This window comes from Antechinus flavipes, chromosome 1 (assembly GCF_016432865.1).
Source record: "Antechinus flavipes isolate AdamAnt ecotype Samford, QLD, Australia chromosome 1, AdamAnt_v2, whole genome shotgun sequence".
Lineage (NCBI taxonomy): Eukaryota > Metazoa > Chordata > Mammalia > Dasyuromorphia > Dasyuridae > Antechinus > Antechinus flavipes.
The window spans coordinates 713477559-713495000 of record NC_067398.1 but is presented as its reverse complement, the minus strand read 5'-3'; the positions used below and the strand labels follow the sequence as shown (position 1 = coordinate 713495000).

Here is a 17442-nt window from a genome sequence, read left to right as displayed (position 1 = left end):
AGACCGTGGTCCATGCCTTTGATGTCCAGAGCCCTCTAGATTGAGAACTCTCCGTCAGAGTCCTACGTGGAGCCTGCCCGTGGGGTGATGGTGACAGGCGGTTTTCACCACCCCCAAAAGGCTCTGGGCACTCGCTCGGCCCAAAGTGCATGGCCGCGCATGGGGCCCGCTCAGCTAAGTCTGGCCGGGGCAGACCAGAAACTGGCCTTAGAAACTCATGAAAAGCATTTGTTAAAGTGCAGAGAAGATGGGCGGTTGGTAAGAGATGCGCCATGCTCCGGAGGCCGCTGCCTTGTCCTTGAAGCCTCGGGCAACGCCTGCACGGGCATCCCCTCGGGGAGCCGGTCCATGCCCTTTTCAGGGAGTTGGTTTGGCTCTGGGGGCCCCAAATGTGGCTGTTAGGCCTTTGGGAGCCTTTATTGTCTTATTTACACTGGTTACACCCGTACACGCTCCCACAGTGCATGTCTGTCTGCATACATGCAGCTCCTCTCCCTCAAAGAGAAGGGCCTGAGGGCAAGATGATGAACTCTACAGGATTCTGGCTAGAGTCCAGCAAGAGTCCTCCCAACGGGCCAGGGACTGTCCCATCACATATGTGCTCCAGCTCCTGGACAAGGGCCCAGGCTGTCCCAGAGACAGGACCCGTACATGTGGGTTGGCACGGTGTCTAGTGCTGGCTCGGGGCAGCAGGATGCCCAACCTCGGCCCGCGCCGACCCTTGGAGCAGACATCGGGCATCTTAGTGCCCTTCCTTCAGTGTGGGACGCTCTGTCACCCTCAGCGCCATCCTCGGTCATCCCCGGAGCTTCTGCGGACACAGTGTCCCCGAGCTCCGGCCCTCAGACACTTTCTCATGGACGCTTACAATGGCCTTCTTGGGGTTGGGCGAGCACAGGGCTGACCCCGACCTTGCCCTGCTCACCCAGCTCCCGGCACCTGCAGAGCCAAGGCAGCTCCCCACGGTGGGGTTCTCCTTCCCCAGGGACCCCCTTCACATGCCCTAGTCCAGCCAGGCTGGCCTTCCCACTCTCAGGAGAGGCCCTTGGTCCTGGGGGGATTTGCTCCTGCCCCAGGCCTAGGACGGACGCCGCCTCAGCCCTGCTTCCCTTTGAACATTTGGTTTCCTTCAGGCCTTAGCTTGGACCAGCCTTCTCCCGATGCCTTTAATTTCCTCCCCTGCTAGTGTCTTCCCCTTCCGTCTCTTGTATACACTCTGTGTGTGTATGTGTGTGTGTGTGTGTGTGTGTGCGCGCGTGCGCATGTGCTGCCTCCGTTGTCTTGTTACGAGAAGACTTGAGTCTTCCTCCCCGGGTGCCCAAAGGTTCATGGTTGCCTTTTGCTAACTTGTGGATTAAGTGATTCTTACCGCCATCTCTCTTTCTCTTTGTCTTTTTAAGCCTTGCATCATCAAGATTAAGAATTTTTTTGATGCCGAAGATTACTTTATTGTTTTGGAACTGTAAGTAAACGTCCTCCGCTGTTTCTCTTCCTGCCAGGCTGCAGGGTTCATGGGGGGCTCCTGGGGGGTGGGGTGCGTGACGGTTTGTGGGTCGGCCGTCTCCTTCTGGCAGCCAATCCAAACGCTGTTCCGGAGCGGTGCTCAAGGAATCGCGTCTTGGGGCGAGTTGCAGATTTAGTCGTTTTCCCACCACAGCCCCCCTCTTGCTGAGAACAGGTTCTGTGCTCAATATTTGTCTTATGACCAGTTATGTAGATTCTGTTGGTCCCAGAATGAACCTTGAGTCTTTGTCCCGGAAGCTGCTGCCCCGGATGGCGGAGCTTGTGCAAGAAGCCCTTGTGCCCATTATTTCTGTCAGCCGTCACCATTGAGGGCCTTGTTTCTGGGACTTCTGGTAGCGATTGAAACAAAGTGTTTCGTCCTGTGTTCATCAGGGATGAGGCTCTTCCTGACCACAAGTGAGGTTCACTTGGTGGCGGGGCCCATCTGCAGGCAGAAAGTCCGGCCTAACTTAGCCACCGAGGGGAGAAGTAGGTGGCGGCACAAATAGGAATTCCATAGTCCTTGCTTATGGACGGCCCTCCCCTCCTCCCCCCCCAAACTCCCCTAGAACACTTGGGTAGAGGTCGGTCCCTGTTTTCTCTTTTCCATTGAAATGTTTATGAATGTTGATGCTTGTTGAAATCACAGTTTAAAAAAAGGCTTTGGACCCTGGCCTAGAGATGTGGGCTCCGGTGGGCGTGGCTCTGGGAAATGGGGAGCTCGTACCTCTTCTGTTCTACTTGTATGTGATTGAGGGGGTTTTTGCATCAGGACTGGGAGGGACCAAGGCCTTTTCCAACTGTGAGAGCCTCTAACTCTTTTTCAGGATGGAAGGAGGAGAGTTGTTTGAGAGAGTCGTAGGAAATAAAAGGCTGAACGAAGCTACCTGCAAACTGTATTTTTATCAGATGCTCCTCGCTGTAAAGGTAGATGAGTTCTCAGTTTTGCAAAAACTTCACTCTTCTCTGTCGCTATCATGTTTTTACGAGATGAATTTCAGAAAATAGGGGCCTTGAGAGGTGCTCATTTCTCCCAAAGAAGGAGACACCCAGAGAGCACTGAAGACCAAACGGAGGCGGTTTCACGTATTTCTTCAGTTTTGGACTTGGCAGAAACATTCCACCAGCTTTACTTAGCTAACAGTGCTTGCTGCATCATTTTATAAACGAGGCGGTCACATTTGGGGGTTTTTTCCTAAAATTTTTCTTGTCAATATATTGACTTAGAACATCCATTACACTTTTATAGAATTTGGGGTGAAAATTCTGGATTTATCTCAGTGCTGAAACACACTCACACACTCTCTCTCTCTCTCTCTCTCGCTCTCTTTCTCTCTCCTTCTCTCTCTCTCTTTCTTTCTCCTTCTCTCTCTCTCTTTCTTTCTCCCCCTCTCTTCCTCCTTGGCTCAGTCCTTTCTTCCCTCCCTCCCCCTCTCTCTCATCTATACTACATCTATAATAGCAGTAAGTTTTAGGGGGAAACGCCATCATTTCACTCCAGGGATGAACTGGATGATCTCTAAAGACACCGAAGGAGCCCTGGCTCCTGTAGCGTAGGGAAATTCAGACAAGGGCTCTCCCCTCTCGTCATTACTTCTCTGTTTCTGCTTTTACTTTTCATGGCATCGTGCTACGTGAAACAGATGATAACTGGAGTGTGATGCTTTCTCTTTGAAACTGAAATGCGTAAAAGAATTTTATGAGAACGGTTCGTCTTGTTTTTGTTCTCCGAGATCTTTTTTGTGAATCCGGCCCTTGTTTTCTTCACTTTAATTCTTTCTCCACTTGAAATATGCCCAACATCTCTTAGGCGAGGGATTTAGTTAGGTTTGTTTGTTAGTTTATTGACAGATAGTGGGAACCACTTATTTGTAAGAGGCACCTTTTCTCCTCTTGGACTAGGTTCTGTGGAGAAGTGAACCTTCCCTCATTTTGTTTTTTTCCCTTTCTAAACACTTTGTTCCAGTGTTCCAAAGCCTTTGGGCAGCGGCCAAATGCCTCCCCAAATTTGGAGACTGACTAAAAAAGTACCTTTACTCTCCTTTTCCTGGGATTGATCCATGTGAGTCCCAACTGGGACAATCTGCCCTGTTGATTCCTAAGTGGGAGTTTTGGGTAAGGGAGCTGGGTTTCCTGGGAGATGGATGGCCTCTAGAATCAGTGAAAAGCAAAACCCCCTGAATTCTGTCTCAAAACAAAGAGATATCCTAACGACTGTATCCTTTTTTAGAAACGGGACTACATTGACTGCCATGTTAGCCGTCTTTGTCATGAATTGACTCAAGCCTGGGCTGTGGGAATTAGAAAGTTTAGATTTTTGTTTTCTCTTTAAAGAAATTTTAGGATTTTGTAAAACTTAACCTCTTATGTTTCCCTTTATTTAGGAAGAGAAAATTATTTTGTGAAACAGGAGGCTGGTGATTCTCTTTTAGGAAGTTAAACTTAACCTTGGAGAGAAATTGGATAATCATAAATTAGCACGAGATTATTTTCCTGTTCTCCTTTTTGAGGCAGTGTTACAAATAGAATTTTAATATAAATAGTCTTATAAATTTATTATAAACAATCTTATAAATAGAATTTTAATATAGTCTTATAAATTTATTTATTATAAAGGATTTTATAAATAGAATTTAAAAGTAAGATCATTTCTGGCCAACTTATATGTTTTTAGGGTTTTGTTCTGAATACTATAACTTGGAATTATATTCAGTTGTTTTGAAAAAATAACTGGTTTTGAAATTGCGTTTCTAACTTCTTGCACTTCTCTTCTGAGTGTCCCTTGTTTCCGTCTCTGTAGTACCTTCATGAAAATGGCATCATACACAGGGATTTAAAGCCGGAGAACGTGCTTCTGTCATCTCAGAAAGAGGACTGTCTCATAAAGGTAAGGAATCTTGTCTTCCGGCCAGTGAATCCTGGTTCATCAGAAACCTTCTCAGAACTGAAATCTCGCCCAGCTTGGAATGGGCACCGGATCTGTGGGCATCTCTTTTGTACATGGAGAGCAGCATTATGGCCAGCTTGCCTTTGCCCTCTCTCCTTTATTTGTTTTCTCTTCTGGAGGGGAGGCAGAGCGTGGTCAGATAGAACTGACCTTGGAGCCAGGGAGGCTTGGACTCCCGGCTGACAGCCCAGTGACCGTGGGCAAGGCCTCGGGCCTCTGAGTGTCCCAGGTGACTCTTGGCGACGGCAGGTAGTACTCTGTCCTAGTGGGGGGTGCCTCTTCTTTACCCAGATGATATCGCACATCTGGCTACATCTACAGAGTAAAGAACAAACACCAATGTATTAAAACATTAAGCAACTAAATGCTAAATGTCACGGATCTGGCACAGCAGATTTAAGTAAAGTGTAAACCACTTAAGTTGGGGCAGTCGGCACTCTGTGTGCCCGGCAGCTTTGGGAGTCTGTGTGTGAAATGAATCCCTTTTGCCCTTGATTTTAGATTACTGATTTTGGGCAGTCGAAGATTCTCGGGGAGTCATCCCTCATGAGAACCTTATGCGGCACGCCCACCTACTTGGCTCCAGAGGTGGTCGTTTCCATGGGATCCGCCGGCTATACCCGGGCTGTAGACTGCTGGAGTTTAGGGGTTATTCTCTTTGTTTGGTAAGATAATCTTCTGGGCTTCAGAATTTGGGGGGAACTCATTAGATGCATGTAGATTTTGTTTAATTCACATCCTGTTATGTAACATTATTAAAATATTATTTTAATATTTTAATAAATTAGTACAGTATTAAAATATTACATTTAAATTTAACACTATATAAAATGGCATTTTGAGTTTGGATTGTACAGAGAAACTGCCTATTATTGTTTGATTCTGAAAACATGATGGCTCCTTTTCCTTTCCATCCTCACTAAGCCTCAGTGGATATCCACCGTTCTCGGAGCATAAGACTCAAGTCCCTTTGAAGGATCAGATCATCAGTGGGAAATACAATCTCATTCCAGAAGTTTGGAAAGCTGTCTCCGACAAAGGTATGGCTCGATTCACTGAAAGGTGAAACTTTGTAGGGTGATCAGTAGAAGCAGGGGGAACCTTCGAGTCCCACTTTGGTAACGCTGTGGCGTTGGCTGCTGGGTTGTTGACAAGGTTCACGTTTTGAGTTATTTTGCAGATTTTGGTGTAAATGAGCAGGACTCAGTTGTACCAAGAAGTATAAGGCGTAAGAACAGAGAGTAAATCGACTTCATATCTTTTAGAAATGCAACTTTTTTTTTCCTGAGACAGTTGGGATTAAGTGACTTGCCCAGGGTCACATAGCTAGAAAGTGTTAAGTGTCTGAGACTAGATTTGAACTCAGAGCCTCCTGACTTCAAGGCTGGTGCTCTATCCACTGTGCCCCCTAGCTGCCCCTAGAAATGCAACTTTTATAATTCTTCAGAATAAAAAGCAAGAGCACAACTTGGGAAAGTAGAACTTGTATCAGCTGACGAGCACAACGTGATTATCAGTCATGGAAAGTCAAAATCTTTTTCCTGGCAGGCGCATTATTAAAACATGTTTGAGCCATCCCTTGATTGATTTGCCTGCTTTCTATATTGACCCTATGTGAAGTCCCATTCTAATGATCTTACAGTATAAAGACGGGGTATGATCAGTTTATGTACCGAGAAGTAGAAACATTTCCAGAGCTGTCTGATAAATTTTATCTGTAGTTCATTTGGAATTTAGACAGCTAGGGATAGAGAAAGAGAAGTAAGGGGCAGAGGAGAAGAGACTGAAAGGTGGGCCTTAGCGACCTTCAGCTCGTTCTGAAGAATGTGGTAAGAAGAGATGAGCTGGAAGTGGAATGGATTATAAGGGGGACGTCATGCGCTTAAATACATGGAGAGCGACTCCATTCCTCCTTCAGCCATCGATGACCTGTGTGACCTTGGGTAAAGTGCCTTCTGTCTGAGATTCATTTTCCTCATCTGTGAAATTGGGGGAAATGGACTTAATCAGGAGCCCTTTACTTGGGGTCTGGGGATAGAGTTCAGGATGCTCATGAATTTATATGGGGAAAAAAAAAATTACATCTTCATTTTTATCAATATCCACCTGAAATTTAGCATTTCCTTCAAATATAAGTTAAAAACAACAACAAAAAACCAAAAAACCCTCCATGATTTTGAGAATCCATAGGCTTCCTCAGAGTGCCAAAAAGGTCTCAGGCCCCCAGAAAGACTAAGACCCCCTGGGCAGGATGGTCTCTAAGGCCTCTTTTACTCCTGTGCCATAGGAAGATGTCTTGAAGAAAGTCAGAATGTGTAGTAGGTAGAGAGACCAGGGTGTAGGGCCCTATTCTGCTTGGCTTTAGTGGCCAGAGCCCGGTGTGGTGGGTAGAAGATGCAAAGAGGGAGATTCAACATGATTCCCGAAGTGGGATGGCTTCTCTGGGAGGATAGGGGCTTTCCTCTCCCTGGAGGTATTTAGAATAAAGGCCCCAGGGCCATTTTGCACTGGAAATATGTTATAAATGAGATTCCTGCTCAGGTAGAGATTAGACCCAATGAATTCTGCTTCCATCTTGGAGGCTTGATAACCTGTCATGAGCTATAATGATTCCTGCAGCCTTTAATATTCTGTTTAGTGGGTGAATCGCTTGATTGATGGGTAACCTGCCGTATCGTTTGGTTTTAGCTTTGGATCTCGTTAAGAAGTTGCTGGTAGTGGATCCAGAGAAACGCTATACAACTGAAGAAGCCTTGGCGCATCCGTGGCTTCAGGTGGGTGTTAAGGCCGTCCTTTCCCGTTTTCTGGGCAGAGTTGATCACTGTTGACATGTCAGAGCTTTGTGTTTGCAGCCTCAGTTGTGTTCGGATGAACCCATCAGTTGACAGCCATTTCATGTAATGATCTTACCACTACTCTCTGAGCAGTAGCCAGCTCCCCTGGGGGCAAAGGGAAGGGCAATGCACCCCAGGACACTTTGTGATTATAATGTGACTTTTTAAATAAAGGAACATAGTTTTAATGTCAGAAAATTCTGGTCTCCTTGGTACATGCGTATTCTATAATAAGCCAGGTTGCTGCATAAGAGCAAAGGCTTCAGGTCCCCGGGGACAGTTACACAGAAGGAGGATGGGATGATTTTCCTGGGCCCCAGACTTCGCTCAGAATGAATAATGTCCTGTGAGGGGGAGGCAGGGTTAGAGCTCTGTCAAGGACAAAGAATGTCGTTTTTGCCCTTGGAAGAATTTCCTTGTAGCCGTGGCCTGTTATTAAAATAAAATGAAGATGTCATGAATCTTTTGCAGGCCGGATGTCAGATGGCCACTTTGTTCAGTGTGTGCCAAGGGTCTTATCAGTGTGAGGATGCCTTAATCTTCCTTTTCTAATGCGTCTTGTTTGGATCGCAAGTTGGACTTCCTACTGCAGAGCCTTAGCATTTACTCTTCTGGCCCTTAGCCAAGCTGACCTCCAGTGGGTCAAACCGGTGGCTTGTTCATATGCTGTTTCCTAGGAGGGAAAACTTTAACCCCCATTCACTTGAGAGAATATAGTGATAGGCTGGAAAATACATATTGAATAGCATTAGGTAAATTGGTAAATAGATACAAGGGGATGCTAAATGTAGATGGGAATGTTACTATAATGTAACGACGAGGGCTCTGGGCTGACATGGACAGACTTGTGCCCATTTAACAGCTAAATGGGGAGAGACTTGGCTACAGCAGGAGGATTGGGGTGGCGAGGGCCTGAACCAGGCTCTATCCACAGGGCCACCCAGCTGCCCCAGTTACTTACTGTAGTTCGCTGCCCTTTTGTAACTTGAATGGCTCTGACGAGTCACTGACTGGGAACCTCATCAACTTGTAGCTCCTCGAGTGACAGCCTCTTGAGACATCACTAAGTTGTTACATACGTCTGGACCAGCCTTGAATTCGGTGCTGGGGATGCCAGGACACAAATGAAGCGGGCCCTGTCTTCGAGGAGATTATATTCTAGTGGGGCGAAAAATAACGTGCTCAGTGCAGATATGTAGAAAGTGATTTGATGAAGAAGTCCCAGCAGGAGGGGGCCGGGGGTTTGAAATGAGGAAAAAGCTTTCTTCTTGTGGGGAGGCAGAGTGTGAGACCTTTGACAAGGAGTGACATCTGAGCAGTCTGTCAGGACAGACCGGAACTAGCCTAGACTGTGTATTTTATCCCAGGACATCCTAGGGAGCGACCTGAGCTTTTTGAGCCAGGAAGTCAAGTGATCTGACCCCCCTGCTTTAGCACTGTCAGGTTGTTAGCCAGGTGGGGTCAGCTGAAGTTAGGGCTTATATACCTGAAAAACCATAAGTGGACTGGACCGTGACTCGAGCAGCAGTTCTCAGGGCAGGCTTGTGCGTGGGCAATGCAGGAGTTCCTGGATCCTGTGGGAGAAGTCGAACAGGGGGGCACAGAACTAGAGTTAGTGTGGTAGGCACAGGGGTGCAGTACCTGGCTCGTTCACCTAGCAGTTATAAGAGACAAGGATTGTGAGCACCTCAGGAGAAGTGATGGATGGCTCTCAAGTTCCTGGGAAATAGGAGGAAGTTCCCTCAGGGAATACCTGGTGCTGCTCAAAGCAATGCACGTTGCTAGAGGGTGAAGTCCCGAGCACAAAGGATGTCAAGCTCAGGGCACATCCTGGAAAACAGGGCGTCTCTAAAATGTTTTAACGGTGGAGGGGAGTCTGGATCAGAGGGACCATTTAGGAGGCTTTTATAATCATCCCAGGGAGAGAGAGGTAAAGAGGACCCGGATCTGGGTGCTGGGCTTGGACAGCAGCGAGGGATGCTGTAAAGGTCAAATAAGGCAATTTTGTAAACTGTGATTACTCAAGAGTGGGGCAAGAGACATTGAGGGCACCGGAAGAACTGAAAGGATGGTGGTCCTGACAGTAGAAGTAGGAAAATAATTCAGAGAGAAGGTTGGGAGGAAGATGAAGAGTTCTGCTTTGAATCATGGACTTAGAGCTGAAAAGGACTGCAGAGGCTATTGAGTTCAGTTTCTTGTGCAACATGATAATTGTGGAAATATGTATAGAAGAATTACACATGTTTAACATATATTGGATTACTTACCGTGTAGGGAATGAGGGTGAGGGGAATGGAGGGAAAAAAAAATTTGGAACACAAGGTTTTGCAGGGGTGAATGTTGAAAACTAGCTGTGCGCGTATTTTGAAAATAAAAAGCGTTATTAATTTGAAAAAAAAAAAAAGAAAAAAAGAATACCTACCCAGCAAAACTGGATATAATCCCACAGGCCAGGCATTTCTGATGAGAAGACCAGAGCGCCATAGAAAGTTTGAAATATAAACACAAGAGTCAAGAGAAATATAAAAAAAAAATGTGAATAATCATAAGCAATTAAATGAGGATAATCTGTTTCTTGTCCTGAGGGGATAGGTTTGAGAATAATTTTATGTTTTAATGATTTTAAAATAGAAATGGAATGGGAGGGGAGGAGAGAAAATATTAGGCTAGGGGAGATTATCTCATGTAATTGGGGTGTGCAAATAGAAGGCTCTCCGATGAGAAAGGAGGAGAGGGAGTGGGTAACACCTGAACCTCCCCTTTATCTGAATGTCTCGAGAAGAAAAGAAAACACACACACTCATTTCACTCAAAGATGGAAAAGATGAGAAGGGAGAGAATCGAATAAGAGCGAGAATAAGTAAAGGGAGGAATCAGTCCTAAGAAATTAAAGAAAGAAATTTCAAAATTCTTCCTAAGAAACAAATTCTTAATTTAGAAGGCTAGATGAGGAAGGGAGCAACGGGGAGTGGTGGGTTAAAAGCAAAGGGGAGCCCTTCACCCAAGAGCCTTAGAGTCTGGCTGAAGGAAAGGAAAGGAGCAGGGAACCAATGCAGATTGCACTGGGCCTGAGCACACTCCTCTCTCACCATTCTCTGGAGGCGGCAGGAGACAAATCGACTGATGATGAAGACTAAGATTGATCTGTTCTTTGAAGACGGGCAACAGCTAGGAAAACACACACACACACACACACACACACACACTCACATTCATTGTAGGGGATTGCAATCCTGAAGCAGAAAATCAAAAGAGAATTGGAATAACAGGCAAGTTGTTGATCCGGATGGGGTGACGAGTCTGAATAAAGGGAAGAAGAGAGTTTGCTGAGAGGGCAGTGAGGAGAGGAAAGGTGACAGAGCAGAGGCTCTAACATGGTCTTAACAGGCTGGAACATTCGGCCAAATCTCACGCGGTGACATTTAAGAGGGATGAGCTTAGTGATCCTTGGTGTTTAAGAAAACCAACTTCACTATTCACTGTAAGTTGTGGTGGCTTTGGGACATGGCGTGGCAGCCAAAATTCGCTAATGTAATTTGGGGCTTCGCTAGGAGGGAAATATGAGGAAACAGTAGTTACTGGGTAGTGCCATTGTCCTACAGGCAGACCGCTTCTGGAGTATCCTGTTTGGACCTGGGGAGGGAGTATCTGTAGCGGGGTAACCAAGATGGTGGATGGCCTTGAGTTCGTTTTATATGACGATCATTTCAAAGAACTGAGAATGTTTAGTCTGAAAAAGATAAGACTTGACTTGCTAAAATGGGGTGGGGGGAGGCAGAGCGCATGAGAACCGTTTCAGTATTTGAAAGGTTGTCACATGAAAGAGACTTAATTTTGTTTGATCCCGGAGTTCAGATCAATGGGGAGAAGGTTGTAAAGTGGCAAGTTTAGGCTCAGGGTCAGGAAAACCTTGCAAGCCCCCCGAGCTGTCCGGAAGTGAAACGATATTCTTTGAGAGTGAACGGGAAAGCAAAGGCCAATGACTGACATCAGGTGTTGCAGACGGGAGGACATTTCAGGTGGTGCCGGACACAATGACAGCCAAGGAACCATCTAACTGATGATTTACGACCATTGTAATCTGTCCGAGAAGACAGAAGCTGGAGGAAATGGTGTGTTTTTGATAAATACTTAATAAATATGTTTGATGTGGGTCAGCCCCTATATTGGGAAATAAGTGAGAGACAGATTTACAGAGCTGAAGATTTGACCTATTCAGGTAACCCAGAAAACCATTCGCAAGGCTGCAGATGAAGATGATTCTTGGAGAGATTTGCAGGAATGCATAATTACCTATGACTTTTTCCCTCTTCATTGGTTGCACAATTTCTGCTGCTTTATACTTAATAGATTCTTCATGCTGTTGAGGGTACCAGGATGTGGGAAGGAAGAATTGGAACCGAAGTCGGCTGGCGTTTGTGCCGCTGAGCAGATGTCAGGTTTTGGTATCAGGAATTTGGAAATAAATAGTCTGAGGACCAGTTTTGGATTTCATAATTTCCTGTCTCCCGTTAGCCTGAGTAATTGAGAGTTGGCTGTGTTTGAACCAGCTTTAGGAAAAATTGGGAAGACAGCTCAGGCATGGGGGACGGGGATCGGACCTGTGAGCTCCCAGGTGTGGGAATTCCCTCTTCCAGGGAAGGTTGGCATCTTCTCGGCAGTGTAAGGTTTTTGTTACCTTATATAACCCACCTGAGGTCCCAAAACCGATATGGAACAGAGGGGCACTTGATCTTTGGCTCCCACGCCAGCTAAGCCGTGCTGCCATGCTGAATGTAAAGGAATGGATGTAGAAATAAATCCGTTAATTATTCGCCTCAAGTGCTGTCGTTTAGATTTAATTCATATCAGACACAATGAACTCCTTTATCATGAAAATGCTAAACCCCTGGAATGGGGGCTACCAAGGAGGGTTGCTTCTTTAATCTATTTTCGGAGGCTTTTCTGAAAGGAATAGTCACCCAGCCTGGATGGCTTAATTAGTTGACTTTCTAAAGATGGAAGGGTTGATTTTCTCCTTCTCACTTGATTTTCCTAGTATTGTTATGAGAGTGAACGACTGAGGCATTTCTTAACCGCTTACTATGTGCAAGCGTGCCCTAAGTGTTGGGGCTGGAGAAGTCAGTGCTTGCTCTCAAGAAGCTTAGACTCTAGGCAGCTCCTGGCAGGCTGCAGCTGAGCACGTGGCGAGAGCTCTTTCATGTCATTTCCACTGATGAAAGCGTAAATAAGTTTCTGGGGCTGTTGCAGAGACTTGGGGGCAAGGGCTTTTTGTCTGGGCCTTCAGTAGCCGTGGCTGCACCCCTGGAGCAGGGTCGGGCTGATGGCTGAGGGCCCCAGGCTGGAGCGTGGCTGTTCTCAAGGCTCCTGGCTTCAGGTTCTAGCTTTCCTCTGGTAAGTTCCAACGGCGGATGGTGGTCCCAGTGACGGTGCTGCCTGTTAACACGCTGCCACCTGCTCTGGGGCCGGCGGTGGGTTGGCCTCTGGTGGGTGTAGCTGGCCCCTTTTCCAGGGGAGTTGCTCCTAGATAATGGCTAGGAGGACAGAGCTGGAAGGAATACGGGTAGTCTGGAGATGTTGCCTTCTCCAGGGTTCTTGTCCCCAACTTTCTGTTGGCGGCAGTTGTCAACAGTTGTTCCTGGGGTGATGGGTTGAGCCCCTTCTCTAAAATGATTTCTTCCCTCAGTGATGGCTAGAGGGCATGGGCTGGAACCAAGTCTGGTGGTTTGTGGCTCTTAGGCTCATGGTACTGGACCCAGGTGGTCTGGGAGGCTAGGTGATCACAAATTGTGTTTTTTTTTAAAGGAGCCAGATAGCAGCTTTCTAACATGTCATTTTTGGGCTTATTTAACCACAAATACTTTTTTTTTTTTAAATAACTTTTCATTGACAGAAGCCATGCCAGGGTAATTTTTTACAGCATTATTCCTTGCATTCACTTCTGTTCCGATTTCTCCCCTCCCTCCCTCCACCCCCTCCCCCAGATGGCAAGCAGTCCTATACATGTTGAATAGGTTACAGTATATCCTAGATACAATATATGTGTGCAGAACCGAACAATTTTCTTGTTGCACAGGGAGAATTGGATTCAGAAGGTGTAAATAACCCGAGAAGAAAAACAAAAATGCAAGCAGTTTATATTCATTTCCCAGTGTTTTTTCTTTGGATGTAGCTGCTTCTGTCCATCCTTGATCAGTTGAAATTGAATTAGCTCTCTTTATCGAAGAGATCCCCTTTCATCAGAATACATCCTCAAACAGTATCGTTGTTGAGGTATATAATGATCTTCTTAACCACAGATACTAAGGGCAGGTAGTGGGCTAGCTTTGGAGGTTCTGGGTTAGGGAATATTCTTGCATCTCTAGAGATTTCCTTTTAAAGTAAAATACTTCTGTCCTGGTTACCAATTTTTACGGAGAAAAACTGGGCATGTGTAGAGTCCTGTTGGCTTTAGTTAGGAAGAAGCTCCGGGAAGGGGTCTGAACTCATAAGAATCCCGTCTCCTTTCCTTGTGTGTGTGTTCTAAAGCAGAGTAGTCTAACTTGATCGTGGCGCAGGCTTCTTTTAGATCTCTTTTTCTCCATGGAGAAATTTAATTTATTTATTTCTTTAAAAATCATTTATTTATTTTTTGTTCTGTTTTGTTTTTAAATTCTTTATAGGATGAAGAGATGAAAAGCAAATTCCATAATCTGCTTATGGAAGAAACGAAATCATCGAATCTACCTTTGAGCCCGGCCCAGGTATGATATTTTGTTAAAGAAATGACTGAGTTTGGGACAGCTGGGTGGTGCAGTGGATAGAGCACCAGCCCTAGAGTCAGAAGGACCTGAGTTCAAATCTGGTCTCAGACACTTAAGATATCCTAGCTGTGTGACTCTGGGCAAGTCACTTAACCCCAATTGCCTAAAAAAGAAAAGAAAAGAAACGAGTGAGTTTGAAGAGCTAGTGGTATACTGAAGAACGTAAAATATTTATACGTCTATTTAACGACCTTTAAAATCAGCATTAAGAGAATTTTTTTTCCCACCAAGGTAAGACATAATTCTTTCTCAAATTTAAAATTCACATTCCACCAATTTAGTCTTAGCTTTAGCCGTGGAGAAACTTCTGTTTCTGGGCTTGAGGGGAGATGCAGAGATGACAGGGAGGGCTCCTTGACCTCAAAGAAGTTAGACTCTTTTTTTTTTTTTTAAATAACTTTTTATTGATAGAACCCATGCCAGGGTAATTTTTTACAGCATTATCCCTTGCATTCAAGAAGTTAGACTCTTAATAGAGGAAAAAGAATACAAGTCACAATAAGACACAAAAGAAACAAATCTATGGGGTACGGAGAGATTGCTGAGGAGAATTCCGGGAAGGGAACCGATCGATTGCCCTTTGATGGTCCTTGATCCTTTTCAGAGACTTTGTTGACAGAAGCCTCCTCCCCTGGGGATTGTGAAGGAGGCATTTGCAGCGCCATTAGCCGCCCTTGGGACGCCAGGGCTTGTTCCGAGCAGTGGAGTCATTGTCAGCCAATTGATTAGCGAAAACGTTGCCCGTAAAGTGCTTCGTGATCACCATTCACCAACACAGCACTTTTTAGAACGGCTGATGACTTTCTCTGCCAGGGCGAGGGAATCAAAGAGGGTGCTGAGTTTGCCCGTGGAGGCTGCCCTTCACCTGGTTCCTTCTGTGTAGGGAGGGCAAGGCCTCGATGGCCTTCAACCGCTGAGTCTTGTCATTTTACACAAGAAAAAAGGGAGTTCATCTCCCATGTTTACAGAGGAGGGACTGGGAACTGCTCTGTCCAGTTTACAGAGGAAGGATTGAGAATTAGAATTGGGAACTGCTCTGTCCACTTTACAGAGGAAAGACCGAGAATTAGGACTGGGAACTGTTCGGTCCACTTTACAGAGGAGGGGCCGAGGATTAGGACTGGGGACTGACTGCTCTGTCCAGTTTACAGAGGAAGGACCAAGGATTAGGACTGGGAACTGCTCTGTCCACTTTACAGAGGAGGGACCGAGGATTAGGACTGGGGATTGCTTGGTCCAGTTTACAGAGGAGGGACCGAGGATTAGGACTGGGGATTGCTTGGTCCAGTTTACAGAGGAGGGACTGAGGATTAGGACTGGGAACTGCTTGGTCCAGTTTACAGAGGAGGGACCGAGGATTAGGACTGGGGACTGACTGCTCTGTCCAGTTTACAGAGGAGGGACCGAGAATTAGGACTGGGAACTACTTGGTCCAGTTTACAGAGGAGGGACCAAGGATTAGGACTGGGGACTGACTGCTCTGTCCACTTTACAGAGGAGAAACAAGAATTAGGACTGGGAACTGCTCGGTCCAGTTTAGAGAGGAGGAAACTGAGAATTAGGGAACTGCTCTTTCCAGTTTACAGAGGAGGGACCGAGAATTAGGACTGGGAACTGCTCTGTCCACTTTACAGAGGAGAAACAAGAATTAGGACTGGGAACTGTTCGGTTCAGTCGTACAGATGGTAATTGTTAGAGAGATTTGAACTAGGTCCTCTGATGCCAAGAGGCTGTACCTTCACCATAGTAGCACAGTTGTACCATGTTTTTGTACCCATCAGATGTTTTAAAACCAACTTTTTTTCTCAATAGTATTTTATTTTTCCAAACATACGGAAAGACAGTTTTCAACATTCATTTTTGTAAGTCTTTGTGTCCCAAATTTTTCTCCCTCCCCCCTCCTTTACCTCCTCCCTCCCCAAGGCAGCAAGCAATCTGATATAGCTTATACACATATAGGCCTTTTGAGCATATTTGTCATGTTGTACAAGAAGAATCAGAATAAAAGGGAAAAAACCATGAGAAAGAAAAAGCAAACAAATAAATAAACAACAACAACAAAAAGTGAAAACACTGTGTTTCAGTGTGGATGACATTTTCCATCCCAAGTCTTTTGGAATTGTAGTAAGACAAACTTTTTAGCCAAAAGGTATTTGTTTGTTTTTTTCCTCCAGCTTTCCACAAGCAGGAAGCGTCCCCATGAAGGGGAAGAAGAGGATGAAGCTAGCTCTTCCAAACATTACCTAGCCTCTAGCTAGGAGCAGACAGCACTATAAAGGAAAAAAGTGAATTTCATCACTTGCCTTTGGTTACTCATTTGGGGATAATTTTTTATTTTTTATAAAAGGAGTTTTTTTTAAAATGGAAAAATTGTTTAATAATCACTGATGTACAAATAAAAATTAATATAATCATGGCTTTGTATTTGTCTGATCATATATAATATTAGATATAATCAATTATGCATCTAAAGCTGGGGAGGATCTTGGAGGTCTTCCAGACCAAGCCCCTCATTTTATAAAATAAGTGAACATATAATTCTAGAGGAAGAGGAGGGGGGAGGGACACTGAGCCAGAGGGCCTGGGTCCACCTCTTCCTCTCTGTAGACTTACACAAGGCACTTGACCTCCCAGCCTCAGTTTCCTTCTCTGTAAAATGAGGGATTGACCTGGGCAGTCTCTGAGGTGCCCTCCAGCTTCAGCTCTAGAACCACTTATGCTCCCCAACTCCCTCTGTATAAATAATAGGACTTTAACAGAAAACCGCTTTGTGCCTGTTCTCATCCGAACCCCACAACAGCCCCCTGGGGATAAGTATTCCAAGGATTATCTCCATTTTACAGAAGATAAGAAATCCAGAAGAGATTGAGAGCCAGCGTGACACATGATAGTGCCGGCCTGGGACCCAAGTCAGCGTCCTTTCTCCTACGTGTGGCAAAAGCCGTGTCTCCTGCTCAGAATCAAGGGGAAGGTGAGGAGATTCTGGAACGCCTCCAAGACTCGCCGAAGGAGATTCCTTGGCGGCAGCTGCCCGTGCCCACCTGTTGTGAGCTGCCGCGCTCCTGAGGGTTCCCCAGAGGAATCTACCCAACGCAGGGAAGGCTGCTGCCCATCGTGAGGGGGCTCTGGAGCCAGCCTGCCCGCTGTTCTTCCCTGCCCTTGCCACTGACCAGCTCCTCCTCGGTTCTTACACAACCCTCCTAAACAGGATTGGCGTTCCGGCAAGATTCTAGGTTGCAGCCTACCCTCCTACCGTGTGCCCAGCTCCTTTGAGTGATTACAGATCTCTTCCAGGGGCTCTCTAAGGTTCCTTGCCTTAAACCATCAGCCCGGTGTCATTTGCACGCAGGAGCAA

The 17442-nt window shown here is 45.8% G+C and overlaps 1 protein-coding gene across 4 annotated transcripts in view; it reads left to right on the top strand.

The window, feature by feature from the left end:
* The window catches only part of CHEK2 (checkpoint kinase 2), a 42978-nt gene extending 26475 nt beyond the window's left edge, over nt 1–16503 (top strand). For all 4 annotated transcript variants that reach the window (XM_051973042.1, XM_051973041.1, XM_051973044.1 and 1 more), the window contains 8 exons: nt 1401–1462; nt 2331–2430; nt 4304–4390; nt 4952–5115; nt 5375–5490; nt 7139–7224; nt 13947–14027; nt 16262–16503. In XM_051973042.1, coding sequence (XP_051829002.1) covers nt 1401–1462; nt 2331–2430; nt 4304–4390; nt 4952–5115; nt 5375–5490; nt 7139–7224; nt 13947–14027; nt 16262–16345 — 780 coding nt within the window. In that variant the 3' untranslated portion in view covers nt 16346–16503. The remainder of the gene's footprint in view (nt 1–1400; nt 1463–2330; nt 2431–4303; nt 4391–4951; nt 5116–5374; nt 5491–7138; nt 7225–13946; nt 14028–16261) is intronic.
* Nucleotides 16504–17442: the final 939 nt, after the last annotated feature.